Consider the following 20,677-nt stretch of genomic DNA (forward strand, 5'->3'; position numbering starts at 1 on the left):
GGGGGGGGGGGGGGATGTGTGTAGGGAGTCTTTTTTGTAAGATGTGCTACACTCTTTTAAAAATATTTCCTTTATACATGTTGTAATAAGGGTGATATTTTCACATGAACAAGAGCAATCGTTTTAAGAACACAAAGTAGAAAACTGTACAATATCAGCTTGCAGGCTACTTGAGGTAAGAGGACTGCTCTTACTGAGACAGTAGAGGTGCTGCAGAGGTAGTGACTCACAGAGCTCTGGCATAAGCTTCGTTTTTCAATCTACATAAAATATTACCCACAGTGTTGCCTAATCAGGCTGGGCTTTTTAAAAGTCCAGGATTTTATGATGTGTGAAACATGGTCATTCATAGTATTGACATCAAGAAAATGCCTTTTTGCCTCTTCTTTGGTCAAAAAGTGATTCGCTTTCTTTCATTTGCCTTTAAAGGTCAAAGTCTTTAAACATGTTATTGCTTCTTAATTCTGTCTGGCATTCTGTTCTCACAGCTATACTGCACATTTTTTTTTTCCCCAAATGTTACTGATTTGAGATTCTTCCTTCTTTTAAGCTACTGTGTCAGACTTTCAGACCAATTTACTTGATTCTAGCACAAATGACTATCAATCCCTGTCTTCCTCATTCAGTTTCCTAACTTACCTAAATAGCTAGAGATTTTTCTTTAAAATTTATGATAGATTTGTAATGAGGTTTTATAAGACCTCATTACAGTAGTATCACCTGCCCTTCAGTTGCAGAAGGCTACACAGTAACTTAAGAGTAATAACAAGTAGCCTTGACATGAAACTTTATTTTGAAATACATATTTATTGGTTAATTTCCATCATTCTTGTTCTCATAGCAAACTCAAATTGGATGTAAAACAATTTAACTGGTTTTGGGTGTTTTTTGCTCAGACATGAATGTTTTCCTCTGCATTGTGGGTTGTTATTTTTTCTTTTTTAAACTAGCTCAGGAAAGAGATTACGCCAGTTTTGCCAAAAGCAGTGTTTGAGTTTTATGAAGTTATTTACTGGGCATAACAATACTAGTAGTATTACAGTAATTCCAGTGTACTGTTTTAAATTTAACATGTAAATCTCAGCATGATATACAATCAGAGAAAGCATTAAATTTCTCTTTCTCACCACAACATTATCACTGTGCAAGTAGCTAGTATTTTATCTCGATTTTCGCTCGGAAGGATTTGCTGACATGTCTTTAATAGTGGGCATATATGGGCAGTGTTTTTCAAGTTGCAAAAATTCTACTCTTAATACTGAAGGCTTTTTAAGGAGTTTCCTAAGTGGAAGAACAAGTAGCAGTAAAAGAGTTTTTAACACCATAATTTCGCAACAACGCTTGGATGCACCTCGATCAGTTCAGAAGGAGAATTGTGTCCCTGATCTGTGTAGCTGTGCTACCATTTGAAACATGAAACAGGTACTTGTTAGTTGCTGAAATTTTCTGTTAGGTAGATTTTATTACTTGAATGTACCTATTTGAAAATCTGAATATAATTTTTGAAGGAATTACATTTTTGGGGCTATTGTGAATGCTGATCTTGAGTTAACTATGTCTTGCAATTGCTTCATGTATTTTGCTATGCAGTATTTTCAGAAAATGTATAGCTAAGCACTTCAAATTTTATTTTTTTTTTTTTTTAAATAAAACTACATACTTAAAGTTACAGACAATTCTACACTGGTGAATTGTTGGATTGTTTTTTCCATATTGGAGTCCACAGGCCACATACAGTAACTTCTCCTAGTCACTTTATATCAATAGGCATATGTAAGGAATTTCTGAAAAATACTCCCTGATGATTTTTAAGCTTTCACAACTAAAAGCTGGAAACTGTTCTGCAATACTGGATTTGCTGCTGCTAATTTTAAACTTTTTTTTTTTATGCTTAAGTAGTTATAAAGCAAAAGCTCGTTTCTTAATATGATCCTTAGTCTTAGATGCACAAAAGAAATTATAATTGGTTTGCTTTTTAGAAATACAAAGCATGCTGTTATCTTTATTAAATATATAAACTAGAGATGCGTCTTTCCCAGATTATACTACACACATGGAAACACAGAAACAATCAAGCTTCTCTTAAAGATGTTCAAATGTATCCTTACTTCACTTTACCTTTAAAAACTGTTAAATATAATAAATGCATTTTAACATTTGTGTGAGGGAGTCTGGACATCTGTGTCTGCAGCTTATCACAATTTAACCAATAAAAAACCTTAGATAAAATTTTTCTCCTTGCTTGCTTGTAATTTGTTTGTTGTGTATATATTTGGATGACAGATTAAAATTACAGAGATGCTTTCAGGATCACATAGTTACTGTCTTTGTATTATCTAGTAGTGTTAGCTTGGAGCTTTGAAGTAAATTATTCTGTCCAGTCAAGAATGAGAGAGTAAAATCAAAATTAACAAGCCACTATTACTATCCTATAAGTGTATATGAAGTAGACAATTGAATTGTTCAGTGTTTCAGATACACTTGAAAAAATACCATGGTTTGTCTGTGTCATTAGAACATATTTTAGGCACTTCCTTACTGTTTTATACAGAAGAGTGAAATATTTGGCAAAAGGCTGCTGGAGATATTACATGGGGTTTAAGGCCACTTGCAGCATGTTTTGTGTCTTTCAGCAGATGACAAATACAAATGGATAAGAAATGTGTTTTGTGGGTTTTGCATTTGTTACAGCAAAACATATTTTATATAATGAAATAATAGGGCCTATCAGGCTGACAGGAGACATACATGTGCTCTTAAACACTTCACTTTTTAGAAATAGGTAAACTTTAGATAAACTCTGATTCTGAAAAGTTTGATCACGTTTATATTTGCTTCTTCGCTGAAAAGTTGTGTATAAATGAAGTTTCCTCTGGAGTTGACACTGAACAACTACGTTCAAGAGTAGTACATCAGTGCTTCTTTCTGTGCTACGCATCAGGACTGACCACAGGACATATGTAAACTTAGTGATCTTGATTCCTGGAGGTGTAGCTAGAGTAAATTGTAATTCGTATTTAAAGTTTTCTTTTTTCCCTTCCCTTCCGTGTATTTCCAGCTCCCTGAAATACTTCGTACTTGTGCAATTTTATGATACTCAAAATTGCAGTGTATGTGTACTGTTCTCAATAGTGTGAGTTGTTCTGGGAAAGTGTGATAATTGAACAACATGGTAGGGTGAAGGAGATGGAGAAAAACTATTTTTTTGAAGCCTTCTCGTGTTGACTTTTAAGCCAACTGTGCAAATGAGGCTGAAGGGGGGAAAAACAAAAACAAAAACAAAAAACCCCCCAACAACCAAACTGAGTGCCACCTTTTGTTTAAACTGGACCAAAGTGTTGAGTAGCTAGGTTTTTTTAATAGATTCATATACTGCTTTTTTGAACTTGAACATTATTACTAATTGTGCCTAATTTTGAAGAGTTTTTGACTTGGAAATTCCTGTGCAGCAATGACTAAGTAAATTTAATCAGTTTTGGATCTGTGTATGATTTAGTCAGTAGCCAGGTTTGGGGTTTTTTGTTTGTTTTTTACAAGAAATATCTTACACATAAAAGTAAGTAGTCATATTCTTCAAGTTCCCTTGTTTTCTTGCATACTGATACATCTGCATTATTTACAATAAGCCCTTCAGAATTTCTGTAAATCTTAAAAGGGGTAGACTTGTGACTGAAGAAAGGCTTTAAAAGCTTGTTAGCCAAGTAGTCCAACACACAGATAACTGCAGGTTGTGTGAAGATTTGAAACTGGTAGTATGCAGGAGTTCTATGTTTAAAGAGGCTGAGAACATGGAGTAATTAATTGATCCTTCCATGATACTGTTTCACTGGACTAGTCTTGAATTTTTTAAACACAACATTCAAAATGATGAAGCTTTCTACTTAAAGTATTTTTCACTGAATGACAATATTATAAACTAAAAAGTCTTCGCAGAGTCATTGACTTCCTTAAAAAGTGGGATTCTTTGGCCCATTGCTTAAGACTAACCAGTCAAACTGAGTTGCAGATTTCTGAAATTTTAGTGAAGAAACTTGTAGCTGAAATCCATCTTGATGTTCCTTGCCTCTGATGCTGTATTTCTCTTATCTAATCAAAAGGCTCCTTAATCCTTTTAAAATGGTATAAAATAAGGCAGTATTTACAGTTTCCATTGCAGACAACAGTACTGTACTAGACAGCTTCCAGTACAGCGTGCCCACCACAAAGAAACCCCTGATCTGATGCTGTGCTGTAATCGTTAACCAGCCTGACCAAACTGCACACTCATTGTAGCATGTTCTTACCTCTTAGTCTGTGTTTTGATGTTTTACACTTGCCATTTCTGTTCCAAGGAACCTTATTTTATTGTGTATCCCATACAGAGAATGTAGAAATCAAGTGCCATTTCACTTACTCTGGACCAAAATGGTCTTTTGTAGTTTGATCACCTATGGCCAATATGTTAAGTTTTATCTGTCACCTAATATGAGACCTTCCTGGTGCATCATGGAGGTGAATTAGAGGAAGGGTGAACAGGAATGGTGTGGCGGTGTTTGAATTCAGTGGTGTAATACAGTATTTTTAAGACTTAATTTCAAATGTAGGAAGATAAGCTGCTTCAGAGCTGTCCATTCAGAATTTACTTACACCTTGAGATTCCTGAAGTGAAACAAAGTTGTAAGAAAAAGCTTCTGGTAGTTGCTTGCAGGTATAACTATTTTAATTTTTCCAAATTAAAGTGCCTTGGTGAAGCTTCTGTGTGGAAAGTGTTAAATATTAAGTGTTAGCTAGCATCCAGCTAGCCTGCTAACATCACTTAAGGAATGCATGCTCTGAACCTAATGGCTTGAGATTTGAGGATTATTATAATGATTATTTTTACGAGTTCTTGGGAAGGAAAATCTTCTGGCTGGTGTTCTGTCTTCTGTCCTAAGGAATAGATGATGTTCTTCCCTTGTTATAGGACCTAACCATGTCCAGTTTTTCTAAGATGACTTAACTAGTGTTGGTTTTGAGAACTCCTAAAAGTTCAAAACTTAACTTTAGGAGAAAGCTACAGTTATTATTGCTTTAAAAGTACTAAACTTATTTAAAAGCTCGTATTACTCTGCTATAATACTGTATTATATGTATCAACAATACTGTCTTCAAGTTAGGATTGATGGGAAAAGTATGACTGCTGAAAATGTTCTCATGACATTGGTTTTCTTTATAGAAAGTGGAGCTGTTCCAAAAAAGAAGGATCCCTTAACACACACGAGTAATTCCCTTCCTCGTTCAAAAACTGTTGCAAAAACTGGATCCACAGGCCTTTCAGGTCACCATAGAACACCTAGCTACAGCGGGATATCAACTTCTGTGTCTAGACCAGCACCTAATCCTGCAGCTTCAACTCATAAGGTATGGTAAGGATAAATACAGCAGTATACACTTGGAAAGTCCATGTAAATTCCAGAACAAACTTTGAATTTACTTCCTTTATTGCAGTATTGCAGTAGCAAAAGGTTTCTGGAAAAAAGAAGCCTAACTCCCTAAATTTTTGGCCAAGCCTATGGATCTAGACTGCAAAGTGGATTTTACAAACTGGGAAGCATTTTGTGGCTGCATGGGCAAATGGATATTAATTGTGATCACAGTAATAACTGATAATATTTGTTTTGAAGATTGCATGCGAAACTGAGGGCAGATTATCTAGGAGAAGAATAAATATTACTCCCAGTATGTAAAAGGTGGAGAAAAAAAATCCCTCTTACTCCAGAACTACAAATTATTCCCCCACCGCATTCCTTCTCTTCCAAAGCATGTATGCACAGGGTTGTATTGCAACAACATTGAAAAGCAAATTATGGTTAGATTGTGACAGAAATACAAAAGTAAGTTTTATAGTAATAAGACAGAAAAATGTTGCATTTCTTTTGACCCATCTCTTTCCCTTCCATCCTAATTTCCCCCCTGCTACTCCTACAATAAAGTAGAATAAAGAGCAGAATGGACAGATTCTAAATGAGGTTAAGCATTATCACTGCTATAACATGAAGGCTTTTAAGTAGCCTGTTAGCAAAGTATGACAGCAGTAGAAATTCTTGCTTATAGGTATTGAGAGTCTGAAACAGTTTGTGTTGCAATATTGCTAGAGTACACTAGGGGAAAATATGATAGTTAAATACAATTAATTATCTTTAAAAAAACCCCCAAACAAATAATCCCCAAACCAAAATCAAACCAAAACCCCTCTCTTCACTGGAGTCTAAGATGCCCTACTTGTGGCTGAATATGATAGTATGATTTGTAGCAAAATGCAGCATCAGAATATCTGGTATGTGTTAATGTATTAGGTCTTACTGGAGCATATGTAATTTTGTAAACAGTGTATTTTAAAAGTATCAAGTTGTTTTTTTGTTTGGGTTTTTTCCTTGCCCTCTCTCCAGGCTGTGCCTAAAAATAGCAGAACAAATAAACCTTCTACTCCTACCACTGCTCCTCGAAAAAAGAAAGACATGAAGATATTTAGAAATGTGGACAGTAATCTTGCTAATCTTATCCTGAATGAAATTGTTGATAGGTAAGTCTGAAGAAAAGCAGACTTTTCAATGCAGAAAACCAGTTTTTTGTTCAGTACAGTATTGGTCCACTTGAAATGAAAATTAGGTGGGGTTTTTTTGTTGTGAATTTGTTGGGGGTTGTTTTGGACTTTCTTTTTGTTGTTACTTTAGTAAAAGGGTGAAAATTTAAATCAGAAATGCTTATCTTTTTTAAATGCTTAGCAATATAAGTTGCAGATTTCCTCAGAAGGGTTCTGTATAAATAGTCAAATGCATTAAATTAGTCAGCTGCAGCTGAAAGAGTATCTCATTGTTAGACTAATTAGTATTCCATTTCTTTGTTAGTGGGCCAGCTGTCAAATTTGATGATATTGCAGGGCAGGAACTGGCTAAACAAGCTTTGCAAGAAATTGTTATCCTACCTTCTCTTAGACCTGAGGTAAGCAACTGGGTTTTGTTATCACAGTCACAGAATCAGAAAATGTATTATGCTTCACACATGAAGTGGTGAATCTTGAATCCTGTCTTTACTGGTTATGATTGTTATCGATAGCTGTGTGGTGATAACTGTCTTGGAAAAGGAAAATAAAGAATTTATGTGTCAAAATAAAATACTGCCACAAAATTCTTTGTCTTCTGGTTAGTGTTGGAGAAAGTGACTGAGGCAATAGCTTAATAAAAATAAATAAAACCAAAAAAACCCCAGCAAACTACAGACCCCTAAAACAACAAGGCAAAAACTAACAAAAAAAATCCTGGAAATTTGTGAGACTGACAGTTCCAGATAGGTATAGCTGTGTGTCCAACCCTATATGGACATGTAGATGACAAAGCCCATAATGGCAAGAGTGAAACAGGTGAGATTTGTATAGGTAAATTAAATCATGACATGATCTGATTTGAAAAATAGTAAATTGGTATTTTGGTCATGTTCTCTGTGTGGATATTGGCTAGACATTGTGAATAGTCTGTGCACAGCAGGAGGGGATGCAAAGAGTATGCTGAGGTGTATAACACTTGAGGGCATATTTCCTCTTGGCTGAGTAGAAATTAGTCATTTAGGCTTTTATGTTATTTATTGTAGGTGGTATGTCAGCTACTATGACTCCCTAGATTCCGGTCTGATCTAGGTACTGCTGGAATATTCAGAGCCACTTTTATTAAGAATTAAACTGACTGTTTTCTAAAGTGGACTTGCTGAAAGCTGCTGGACTCTTGCAGTGATTGCATGAGATGATTTACTGCGGTGATGATTATTCAAGCAAAATTGCTGTTTGTTCTTTGTTTTCTTATGCATCTCTTCTGTCACATTGATGGGTGACTGGAGTTGCTCTGTGGTCTGCCTCTTTTCTTTAATGCAGTTTCTGGTTTCGAAGCGTCATATGGAAGAAACCCTAAACCTGGCATAGCATCATAGGAATACTAGCCCTGAGGAAAACAAAGCTTTGGCATAAATATGCATGCTCTGGTATTCTTATGCAGAAGGAAAATGTCATTGTACTGTCTGTTATTACAGTGCTTTAGTATTTCAAGCTTTTGTTGTTCAGTAACACTAATACAGTGAGCTGGGTAGGAAGGACTTTGAGATGTGAGACTTGAAATAGTTATGACTCTTCTGATAACAGTTGACATTTTCAGTAAGGTCTTTGTATTACTGTAGCTAGCAATGAGCCTGACCTTGATATAGGTTGAGATACAAGGACAAAATCCTGTGAATTTTGATGTGTTCCTCTGAAGAAAATAGGTTGTTTTTTTCTTTCCTTGTAAATCAACATGGTAGATATGGCAACTATAGGTGATTATTTAGTAAATTAACTACTACTTCAGTTTTAACATTAGTGAGTTTTGAACTCAAATTCATATTTCAACAAGACAATAGTATTTTCGTAGGAGAGCAAGAGTTGAGTTGAATAAATAGAAAACACTGGCTGCAATCATTTCAGCAGTACAATACTAATAAAAATAGTAGCAATTAGTTCAGACCATGTTCAGGATGATTAGTCTGTTAATAAAACTTTAAAAATTTAGTGATAAGTGGCAGTTGCAGCTGAACTGTGTAGGTGGCAGTCAAAGTGAGGGAGAGTTGTAGATTTGTTCTGGACTATCTGAAAATGGTGTAACATCCTAAGAATGATTCCAAACAAAAGGAGTCAGGTAGGAGATGTACATGCTGGTGTGCAGCATGAAAAGCAGAAACACTCTGATGAATGTAGTTATTCAGGTTAAGATGCTTCGATACATTTGTAATGTAGCTGGTATGTATTAGTGAATAGGATCATGCTGGATAACTGGTTTTAGTGATTAAAGTCAAGCACAAACAAAATGCCGTGAATGATAAAATTAATATGAGAAAATGCATGTTGGTTCATCATCTTCCAGACACTACACTGGTAATGGAGCCATTTATTATAGTGGATATTGTGGAAAGCAGTGCCTGCTAACAGTGGCACTTGGACATGATGTGTGCGTATGAGAGACCCTGCTATTCCTTTTGGTTTATTGTTGGAATTACTGGAAGCTGGAATGGAGGGCTGAGTGTGAGACCAAGAAAGGAACTGCAGAACTCTTGAGGAAAGTGGTAAAGACAAAGTGCTGGGGGAAACAGGCTACAGGAATAACTGAAAGGGATGTACTCTATGAGAATTTGTAGATTTGCTTGCTGTGATGCCACATATGATGGGTGCAATTTTATAGTGCAGAGGAGATGAATACAATGCAAATTGAGAGGGAGGAGATTATTATCGGCAGCATTTAGAGAGAGTAGGTGGTTGTTAAGTAGTATTTTAAATAGTTTCGGTGAGAGCTTGTCTTCTCAAGTTTCATGTAATTAAGAAAAAGAAAGATGAGGGAGTTCTTCCACATGGATTTAGTAGGAACATAGATTTAACTCCCTTATTACATGCCTTCATTCCCCCCTTCTTAAAATGAATTGATACTTTAAAATTGTGTGTCTGGTTAGTTAACACTGGCTGGTAACACTGGAAAGTGTTACTGCCTGTTATACTGCCTTCACAGGGTGTCTATGCACAGAACAGTTGTAATGTAATTCAACTGTTATGTGGAAAACAATATGCATTAGGTCAAGTTGCTAATAGAACGTAGTTGTGTAAAAACCTGTACTGTTGTAGCACTGCTACTGTTGCTAGCACTGCTAGCCAGTGAGCCCTTCCTCAGTCTTAAACGTTTTCTTATGGAGGTAAGTCAACATTTTCTTTAAGTCTCTGAAGGCAAATTACGATGATGTACTTTCCAGTTATTTACAGGTCTTAGAGCTCCTGCACGTGGATTATTGCTGTTTGGCCCACCAGGAAATGGGAAGACAATGTTGGTAAGAAAATTACTTCATACATGAGTTGGGGGACTTAAAATGTAACCCTGAGGGGTGGTTTTCAGTTTGGGTGTTGTAGTAATAAACTGTGCATTCTTCCTGGATATGTGTTATGGTGTAAATTTAATACAGAAATGCAATGTTGCTCTTAACTGTGGATTTCATGGGGAAGATAATTGCTAAACTGTTCTCTATTTTATTCTCTTCAATATCACAAGTAATATTTTAAAACAAATTAGCAAGTCCAAGTTTCATTTTCAGAGAGAGTAAAAGTAACGTAGTTAATTATGTACAGCAGTGATTATCACAAATGGTTTACTCTCCACTAAAACATACTAGAAGTATGTTTTGAAGATGGGGATGGAGCACATTAGCAAGGAAGGGGGATATCTGACTTACACTCCTTGCATAGCAGTGTGGAAGTGCTGTGGAACTGTCTGGCTGCTGCATGTTTGCTCAGCCTGCTGTACTGGGTTCAGGGGACTGGAGGGAAATGGCTGTGCATCAGCCAGGGATTGTCGCATGTCCTGCTGCAGCTGAGCCAGGCGCATGGTCCTGCATCATATGGCGTGGCTGCGGCTGCACGCTCCGCTCACTGATGCCGAAGCTGGATCAGCTCTGAAGCACAGGAGTGTGAATACTGAGCACCTCACTTCGCCTCATCTGTTTTGTTTTACATACTGGAACATAATTGCTAATCACTAAAATTAAAATGCATAACCAGGAAATCATAACTTCTTGAGTATAGTGAAACTGTTAGAGGAGAGTGTTCTGGTTGAACTACTTCTTTTTCCCAGCCTTCCCCTGAAAACAGTTTTTGTATAGATAGGGAAAGGATAAAGGAAAAAAGCCCCAACATAATATTTAAGATTATTTGATCCAGCTGCTACTCTACCACCCTAAATTAGTTTGTTTAAGATACTTTCAGATACTCAGGATACATTGAAAGGAGCTGGAGACTTGTATTCTTCAGTAAGCAAGTCGTAGTTGGTTATGGTGATGATGTGATCACAGAAGTCGAAGGGAATCTGGAAACTTTTCTAGTGGTTCAACCACGTATCCATTCCTGTTTGTAAGTGGCCTGTGCAGAAGTTTTCTGTAGCATTGTTCAGTAGCAAAGGTGTTCTCTTGGAATGAATAGAGGTTTTCACAATGATCAATCAGGATATGAGTGCTAGCTACAGAAGCAGAGTGGTATCTTCAATGTGGTGTTTTTAACAATACTGTTTTTTTCCCCCCTCTCCTAGGCCAAAGCAGTTGCTGCAGAATCAAATGCTACTTTCTTTAATATAAGTGCAGCAAGCCTAACTTCAAAATATGTAAGTAGCAGCTGTAAATTACATTGATTTGAAAACACATGCTGTAATTGGGTCTTAAGAGGACCAAAGACTTCTGATGAGTCCTTGGTGAACTGCTAGCCTACAGTGAACATAAAACTTTAAAAAGTGACTTGTGAAGTAAAAAATTTTGGTTTGTGCTTGTAGTAACTCAATGTCAAAGGCTTTTGCAATTCAGGATGACCCCAGCTGTTACACAGACGAATGGTTGTAGGCTTTTTCTTCTCTCAAAAGTAAATGAAATGGGTCCCATCTCCCTTTCGTTGTGATAATTTAGTTACTAAATTCTCTTGACACCTCAGTTGTAATCATCAGTGAAGCTGTAATGTTTCTAAGACTTAAACCATACTGTTGTATGTAACACTGAACTAGTGGTAATCTGAATGTGTATGAATGGACTGAGTGTGGCTGGTAACTAGCAGGATTTTCTGTAGATCCTTATGTTAGCTCTTCTGTAATAAACACTTTCTAAACTCCCTCCCAAAACAGTTTATTGTTGTTTTAGGTGGGTGAAGGAGAGAAACTGGTGCGTGCTCTATTTGCAGTAGCCAGAGAACTTCAGCCTTCTATAATTTTTATTGGTAAGACCTTAAATGTTGTTGGCTTTTGTATATTTTCTTAAAATAGTTTGACTTATTAAATTGGGATCATCGGGTAAACTTCTTTGGGTAATTCTGCAGTGTACAGCAGGTGTCTCAGATATGACCTGCTGCCTAATCAGTACTGTACAGAGCATGTTAGATTACTGTTACATTATTTAATTGGTGTTAACAGTGGGAAGAAATGCCCTCAAATCCACAAATACTCTACTACCTTTACAGAGTAAGTCAATTTATGTACTAAACTTCAAACATGAAAATAGGTTTTGCTTGTCCTGAGTTGCACTTTACTATCAGCAGGGTTTTTTCTCCCATTTGTAGTTGGTGTTACATATTCAAAGGTCAACATGTTGTACTGTCTGTCTCCTAGGGATTAAAGATCTGATCTCTCTTGTTGGAGCCCTATATTAGCAAAACAACTTCAACAAATATGAAGGCTTTAATGTTGTATTCTTAATTAAGATGTGTTTCTTTGTTTTTCAGATGAAGTTGATAGCCTTTTGTGTGAAAGACGAGAAGGTGAACATGATGCTAGTAGGCGTCTAAAAACAGAATTTTTAATAGAATTTGATGGTGTAAGTATTTAGTCTTGGGTATTGTTTGATTTAGCTGAATTGGCTAATGTAGTGAGTGTCGGTACAAGCTACAGATCAAGCACAAATAGGATTTGGCTGCTGCAGTTTAGCTCTGTCCCCTCCCCCCCCCCCTTGGTTGGCAAACAGCTTTTTTCTATTGCTGTTATTTTTTCACCTGCTTACTGTAATATTCTCTAAAATGCAGTCTGGGATAAAAGGTATTAATCTGAAGAAGAGCTGAAATAATGGATTGAAAGACTATGGATGGAGAAGAAAGGGTAACAAATGGCAGTAATAAAGGAGCTGTGAGAACAAATGTTCTTACCAGGGCAAGAGGGACACTTAAGGGTTAGGTAGAGTTGAGTCCTTGTTTGGAATTGCATGTTTTGGTGAAGAACATCTCTTCACTTGGCAAAGTAAAATTATTAAATAGCTTTTAAGTAGTATCTTTCTGGTTTTTAAGGGATATGTGCCACAAAAGTATGCACTGTGAAAGAGGTAAGTGAGACTTGAGGAATAAGGATTTCAAACAGATCATGGGTATACACAGCTCTGACATGGAAGGATTAATTTCTGTGTTAGTATGGTTTTTACTGAGCTGTAAATTTTTTGACATCACAGCCTAGAGATGACAGGATACAGTATGAATATATTTAATAGCATATATGTAATACCCAGGAAAAGGACTGGGGTTTCATAGTTGGAGGGGGAACAAAGGAGTATCAGGATATTTTTCTGCCACACAGCACTGTGTCTTGTATTGAACAATCTCAGTTTATATTCCACTAGAACAGTGGCATATTGCTGAAGTTGTAGCAATAGTAATGAGGTACAGAAGAAGTTACATAGACAAGAATGCCAGGAAAAGCTTCTGCAAAATTGGATGAATCAGGACAAATAATGCAATGTGAGAGTGATACGCAGAAATTACTACACATACAGTTTTCCCTTAAAATGAAAAGGGGAAAATAAAACGTAATTAGTACGTTAGAAAACTTTGGATTAAGGTATATCTAGATCATACAATATTTTTGTGGAACATTTTGGGCTCAGTAAGACAGCAGTGAACTTAAGTCTATGAAGGATTTGATGCTAGGTGAATAATAATATGTTTGAGATAGCCAGATGTTTTCTCTGAAGTCTAGAAGCTGTAAGTCTCCATATTCTTGGGTATAAAATCAAGTCTTGCAATAGAGTGAATTGGGGGGAAAATTACTGTGTCTGTGTACATAGCTTACCATATTGATTACTAGCTTCTTGTGAGACTCATTAGATGAATCTGATCTGATTTAGTGGTTCTGGCTGTACCGTAGTCTAAAATTTTGATTCTGTCTTTCTCTGTAGGCTTCAAAACAATGTTTGGTGTTAAAACAAACAACAGCAAAAAGTCTCTAGCTTTTAAGCATAATTATCTCTGGATGACTAAACTTCTGAGTGCTTTTTGTAGTCTCATTTTTTTCCAGCATTGTAACATGCAATTCCACAGCAGCATTTGTGCTCTTGCAAGACTCATTTCAAGCGATATGACTCGGGCATAGTGTCCTGTGTTTTACATTTCTTCTTTTGCATTTTACTTCTTCCTAGTTTGACTTTACATTTGTCTAAAGAATGTTTTAAAGCTAACTGCATGGAAAAAAAAAAAAGCTTATACAGTAAGATCCCATCAGTGTGTTGAATGCACAGCAAGTCTCTAACTGGTTTTGTTGTGTTACTGTGTGATGTGACCTGAAAGCTGCCTTGCCTTTCTGCATCATATAGGTGCAGTCTTCTGGAGAGGACAGAATACTTGTAATGGGAGCAACAAACAGGCCACAGGAGCTTGATGATGCTGTTCTCAGGTATCAAAATGTCTCTTTCTGTGTTTGCATACAATAATACTATGTTCATTATGAAAAGCAGGTTTTGCTAATTAAGTGTCTTGGTTGTTTTAAGCTTTGAAATAAGTAATAAAGGCTGTTTAGCAAGGTGAACCTCTCAGAGGTGCCTGTCTCCTCTTTTGGGATACATCTGCACAAGCATGACTGCCTTAGAATTATCAAAACCAGCAGGACCTGTTGAGACCAAATCAGCATTGTATAACACTCGTGCGATTATATATTGCTTTTTAAATATTTGGATCTTAATGGCAGGATGAAGGAAGAAATTTGACCGGTAAAATGCAGTATTTATTCTCTGTGAATACTAGACTTCTGATGTCCCATGAAATTCCAGACCTTGCTATAGATTTGCCTTGGGACTTCTTCGCTACCAGTTGTCAACTTTCTTCTCTTTTCATTCTTGATTGAAGAAAATAGCCATGTCAGCACTGTCTGAACAAACAAAACACATTTTTAATTATTCCAGAGACTCTTTGTGTACAATGAAGAGATGCTGCATTTTGTTTCTGGTAGTCAGTGGTATTTCTACCTTTAGAGTGTTTTCTTTCTGGGAGAAGTCTCATGACTTTAAGTAAGAGTAAGGTGACAGCAGTGGCTCGTGCATATTGTTTGTTTGGTGGTGGTTGGTTGTTTGGGTTTTTTTTTTTTTAAACCTTTAGTTCTACTTCCTAGAATTTGATCATGTAAGTGAAGTTCTGTCATTTAGTTTGATAAATGTTAGATCTGTATGCGCTAAAAATATATAAAGGGGTATGTGTGTGTGTATACATATATATGTTCGTTTTTTTTGTAGACGATTCACCAAACGGGTATATGTGTCTTTACCAAATGAGGAAGTAAGTATTGTTTTCCATGCATCTTCTTCATTTTAAGATCAATTTTATTTAAAGAGTATAAAATACATTTCATAAGCTATTCTTTACTTGCCCTAGTGGGTGATTACAATTCTGTGAAGTAACTTCTGGCCCAGCTTGGCCATATACACTGTGCTTTAATTCTGGCAACTGTCTTAAGTTTTTGCATTTTTGTCTTACAAGTGCTAGTAGCAAATTTGGTAGTAGCTACTCAGTATTTCTTGGCTAGTGAGGTGCTGCTTATATACTGTCAGGCATGGGCAAATCTGAAGTAGGACTTGCAGGAGCATGTTTGGCTGGAGAAGAGTGTTTATTATGAAAGATGAAAGTAGTTTTCTTAATGTTTTTCAGCTCAACAGTAGATTAGGGTTTTTGATGAGGATTCTAATACATTATTCTTGAAGCAGTTTGACCCTTGATCTCATAACCCCATACAAGCTCCTGTGAAGAAAATTAACTCTACCCCAGCAAAAACTATCACCTTACCCTGTCTCTTCCCCTGCAGAGTTGATAGTATATAGTCTAATCACAGAAGCATCACAGGCAAGTTTAAACTAGCAAGGCACAAAAGCTAACCTGACAAACACATAATTTTGTTGTTGCAACAGAATTTTAAGTGTACCATGAAAATCAGTTTTACATGTGATAAATGTATCTTCTTTTCAGACAAGACTGGTTTTGCTAAAAAATCTTCTAAGCAAGCAAGGAAGTCCATTGACCCAAAAAGAGTTGGCACAACTGGCTAGGTAAGTATTTTGTAACTACACTAAATAAATACACTCATCTACTGCATACATTCAGATTGTTTTATATATTCCAAATGTAACTAATATAAATCATCAGACGGTGACAATGCTTGCCGAGAATGAATTGCATGCATCTTGGGAAGATGGTCTTCTGTCAGGCTGTATGAAAGCGTTTTACTATATGCTTATATATAATGTGCTTATTTTCCCCTACACCACCTGGCTGGGTTTCTGTCATTGAAACATGCACATTAGTGCTTTTCTTTCTGAGGTGGAGGGAGAGGGTTGCTTCTCTCCACCCATCCCCCAGGCAGTCCAGCTCTCCTCTCTGATGCAAAAAGGCAGTACCAGTTTTGACTTGACATGCATTTCCAATCAAAAACAACTCTTCTTGGCTTGTCCATTGCTAAGTTTGTTTCTACCAACACAGCAGAGCAAGCACTGGATAATTTTATATTCTTTTCAATTTCATATTTGATTGGGAAAATGTGGGTTAAATGACCTTCCTGTTATGAAGTTGGTTTATGTTTTTCATCATCAAGATTGACACAGTACTGCTGTTTGTCACCCTCAGTAATCACAAATGTTGGTTGTGGGAAGTTAACTAAAAAGTAGGTAAAGCACATAGGGCAGGAAGGAGTGAAAACTTAGTGTGAGATATCAAAAATATTCAAGTGAATATACTTTGGTCTCTGTTTCTGTTTGTGATAGCACACAGGAGGTGAGTACACTCCTAGATGCAGCATTTTTCAGCCCTGTAATGTTAGTAATATTATAGAAATCTGATGTATAATCCAACTGATAAATTCTCTCTCTACTTTTAAGGATCTTAGGCCAGATTTAGGCTGCATTAATAGCTAATTGGAGGAAAAAGATAGCGTCTTGGATTCCAAGTACAAATTTATGAACCAAATTACAAATGCAGTTTAAATGCACTTTTGTTATAAATGGTTTAGCCAAAATATAAGAGTTGAGGTTCCTTCCTGCTTCATCTCCCATCTTTGTTTTGAAAGAGATAGGTGTTTAACCTCTTTCATGATTTTGTGTTCTTTGGTCCTCAGCAAGTTTTTATATAAACTATAGCAGAAATAATTATTTCTAGAAGACTGAGCTATGAAGTTCTTATTACATCCAGCCACTGCTCTACAAGCTGTGTGGATTTTTTTTGTGGGTTTTAAATTTTGCGTTTCTTTTCACTTATGTTGACAACATGTATTGATGGCTTCCTGGTTCAGTGGAGTATTTCTTTAACCTGCGAAGTATTTCATTGGTTAATTTGGAAATGAAGTCTAATTCTGGAAAAGCTCCCAAAAAGATTGGGTCCTTGGTTTGATTCCCCCCCACCCCCACTCCCCCTTTGTGGTTCTGAGGATTTGGATGACAGTTGAGTTTTTGGGTTTACAGTCATCTGTGACCAATGATGACAAACTCTAGTGGTACGGCATTCTTCTAAGAGAAATAGTGAACATGTTTGAGATTTAGTTTTCATCTACAAATCCCAGTAGGTTGCTATCTTTTTGCTTTTCCTAGCATGTTATTTGGGACTTGACTATCTGCACTTAAAATTCTGGAAAAGACTTAAATATAGATTATGTTAAATGCACTTCTGATTTATTAAACTTGCAAAACAACATCAAAATAGTACTTCTGATTAAGTAACATTTTAATAATCTGCAATTAAAATGAAATGGTTTGAAGTACGTTTGTTTTTTCCCTCCCTTTCTCCCTTCCCCCACTTTTTCCTTTGACAAAGAATGACAGATGGATACTCTGGAAGTGATTTAACTGCGTTAGCAAAGGATGCAGCGCTGGGCCCTATTAGAGGTAAGCTGTGTAGCTTTATATTTAGGTTTTGAAAAAACTTGGTGCCCTTGATATTAGAGATATTTTCCTATATCTTTATAAATCTTAAACCTCTGAAATTAAGCTTTTTAGATTGGATTTTGGTCTGTTCCTCATCACAGCATCTTTACCTTACAGAAAACCCTTCAGTAGCTCACCATGTGAAACAGTTTTTGTGCCTTTAGAGGAGAGCAGGGTGAAGTGTTTTTCACAGATTTGTAGAATTTTAAACTAGAGTATCTTTCCTATGCTGGTATCAGTTCTGTTGCATCTAAATTACTGAATAGCAGTGTCTGACTACATTACTTGTCTTATAAAGTGGGCAAATCTCCTTCCAGTCTCAAGGAAGGAAATACTGAAACAGAAGAAATTTTTGGTTTGGTTATTTTTTAATGTTTGAATGGCATCACTTTTTATTTTAAAATCATCTTAATGTTGAATTGTGATCCAGATGACAACTGTGACTCGAGTTTTACCTACATTTTTTTTCTTTCTCTGACATTTCCAACTTTGAAAAAAAATATTATTTTAATGCAAAGTGAATACTTTTTTTAAAAAAAACAAAACAAAACCCAAAACCAACCATACCATCCCCCACCCCCTCTTTGGTCCATTTTGCTACCTAGTTACTATGTGTCCAGTAGCCACATCTGAAGGGGGATGATTCTGTTGAGTGGAGATCAGCAGTGGGAATTCGTGAAGAAAAGATTGTGAAGGTTTGATGTTAGTTTTCTGTTTGCCAATATATTGTTCTACCTGACAGAAACATACTAAAGGCAGCCAGAGAGGAAGTGTTCTGTAATATCAGTCTATTATGTGTAAATAAAAGTTGTTGCAACTTTGTTAAATGATTTATGGGGAAGAGTCTTGTGAGAGTTTTGTGGGAGCATTTGTTTTAGTATTTTTTTTTTAATTGAGTCAGAAATCCTACAGTGTGCAGTTGTGCCACTGCACTATCTCCTTGAAAGCAGCTGCTGCAAAGTAATGGGGTTTTAACCACTTAGCTTCAGCTGTTGAGATTGTAAGGCACATCTTCCAAAATCCTGCATAATAACTGTAAACCAGAATTGCATTAGATAACTCTCACAAGAGACATGTCTCCTAAGACTTCCAATATCTTTATTTAGAGTGATTGAATTAATAATGTATGTGTTTAGGTATGCAGGCTTTACTTTGCTGACAGATGACTTCACCTGCAAGTCCATTTTGAGAAGAGACCAGGCAATGTTGTGCAACTAATTTCTTCTACCTGCCCCTGGCTTTCTATAAAACAATTTTTTTTCTAAAATGTTTTTTAATGACAGTGTTGCCAATCCTGTGTAGATTCTTTTTCTTGCACCCTCAGAGCAAGAAGTTTGCTGGAATATGTTGATGCTGTAACAGTATTACAAGTAAAAAAAAAAAAAAAGTATAATAGTGAAGGTTACAGGAATTTTTAGATCCTAATAGTACTGAAAGGGAAAGAAAAACTCTTATGTGCCCAGCCTGATTTTAATTCTGTATTCCTGGCTGACAGTACCTTTGTTTCCTGAAAATTGTGCATGTTTGAGGGGTAGGGGGGTAGGTACCAGGAAAATACGGGGGAAGGCAGCTCAGTGCCTGTGTGCTGTTCCCCGTACTTTAGGAAGAAGGAAGTAGTTATGCTACCACTTTGTACTGTGTCTGCAGTGATTGAATGTGGGAGCAGCCTGGCTGAGGAGCTGATAAATGGGGAAGGACGAGGTAAAAACACCATGTAACTTTCCGTACAGCAGATTATGTTGAGGCAGAGAGGTATAATTTTTAGCTGTTTTTTTTTTTTTTTCAGAATGAAAGTGCTTTTAACATGCTTTAGTTGTCAGAAACAGGGTTTTTTTGTGAAACTCGCTGATCTTCCTTTATTTTTACAGAATTAAAACCAGAACAGGTGAAGAACATGTCTGCCAGTGAGGTATGCTGTTCTAGCAGTTTTATTTTCTCATTTGAATAGAATGCATGCTCACCAGAAACTTTTAAAGGACCCTTTATTTACACATAATATCATACAAAATACCTAGTGTAATTTTTGGGTATTATTACCCTTTATGATTATTTTTTCACTGAAGAAAATTGTTTACAAGTTGTGATTGAGAAGAAACTATCTTCAGATGTCTGAGGTTCTTTGTGTAGTTTGTTGGTTATGTTAAGAGCACCTCTTTTTCCAATAGTAAGTCTGCTGGTTTTAGTTTCATCTGACTGTCCTATCTTTTCCATCCCGCTTAAACTGCAACTTGATCTGTCCGATGATGTCAGAGGCCTGGCTTTTATTTTCTTGCAGTGTTACTCCCCCGAAACATCCCCAGAAATACTGTGTCAAATTATTTACACACACACACACGCACTCCCCATCACACCCTGTCTTTACATAATAATATGATAAGCTGAAAGGATTTGTTGTAGAACGATGAGAACATCTGTGATAATGTGTTGTGAATGCAGGTTTACCCCCAGTAGTTTATTAACACCAGTCCCAGAGAAACGTGGGGAATCTTCTCCAGTTTTCACAGAATCACAGAATCGTCTAGGTTAGAAAAGACCTTGAAGATCATCCAGTCCAACCATTAACCTATCACTGACAGTTCCCAACTACACCATATCCCTCAGTGCTATGTCGACTCGACTCTTAAACACCTCCAGGGATGGGGACTCTACCACCTCCCTGGGCAGCCCATTCCAACACCCAACAACCGCTTCTGGAAAGAAATGCTTCCTTATATCCAGTCTAAACCTTCCCTGGAGCAATTTGAGGCCGTTACCTCTTGTCCTATTTCTTGTTACTTGGTTAAAGAGACTCATCCCCATCTCCCTGCACCCTCCTTTCAGGTAGCTGTAGAGGGCGATGAGGTCTCCCCTCAGCCTCCTCTTCTCCAGACTAAACACCCCCAGTTCCCTCAGCCGCTCCCCGTATGACCTGTGCTCCAGAACCTGCACCAGCTCTGTTGCCCTTCTCTGGACACGCTCGAGTCATTCAATGTCCTTT

The 20,677-nt window shown here is 36.8% G+C and overlaps 1 protein-coding gene across 1 annotated transcript in view; it reads left to right on the forward strand.

Annotated features, from left to right (window-relative positions):
• The window catches only part of SPAST (spastin), a 40,081-nt gene that overhangs the window by 12,731 nt on the left and 6,673 nt on the right, over positions 1-20,677 (forward strand). Inside the window, exons 6-17 of the mRNA XM_026844594.1 lie at positions 5,195-5,379; positions 6,408-6,541; positions 6,867-6,960; positions 9,775-9,849; positions 11,097-11,168; positions 11,692-11,767; positions 12,269-12,360; positions 14,119-14,198; positions 15,031-15,073; positions 15,758-15,837; positions 17,591-17,661; positions 19,569-19,609. Coding sequence (XP_026700395.1) covers positions 5,195-5,379; positions 6,408-6,541; positions 6,867-6,960; positions 9,775-9,849; positions 11,097-11,168; positions 11,692-11,767; positions 12,269-12,360; positions 14,119-14,198; positions 15,031-15,073; positions 15,758-15,837; positions 17,591-17,661; positions 19,569-19,609 — 1,043 coding nt within the window. The remainder of the gene's footprint in view (positions 1-5,194; positions 5,380-6,407; positions 6,542-6,866; positions 6,961-9,774; positions 9,850-11,096; positions 11,169-11,691; positions 11,768-12,268; positions 12,361-14,118; positions 14,199-15,030; positions 15,074-15,757; positions 15,838-17,590; positions 17,662-19,568; positions 19,610-20,677) is intronic.

This window comes from Athene cunicularia (assembly GCF_003259725.1).
Source record: "Athene cunicularia isolate RWA chromosome 3 unlocalized genomic scaffold, athCun1 chr3_part1, whole genome shotgun sequence".
Taxonomy (NCBI): Eukaryota; Metazoa; Chordata; class Aves; order Strigiformes; family Strigidae; genus Athene; species Athene cunicularia.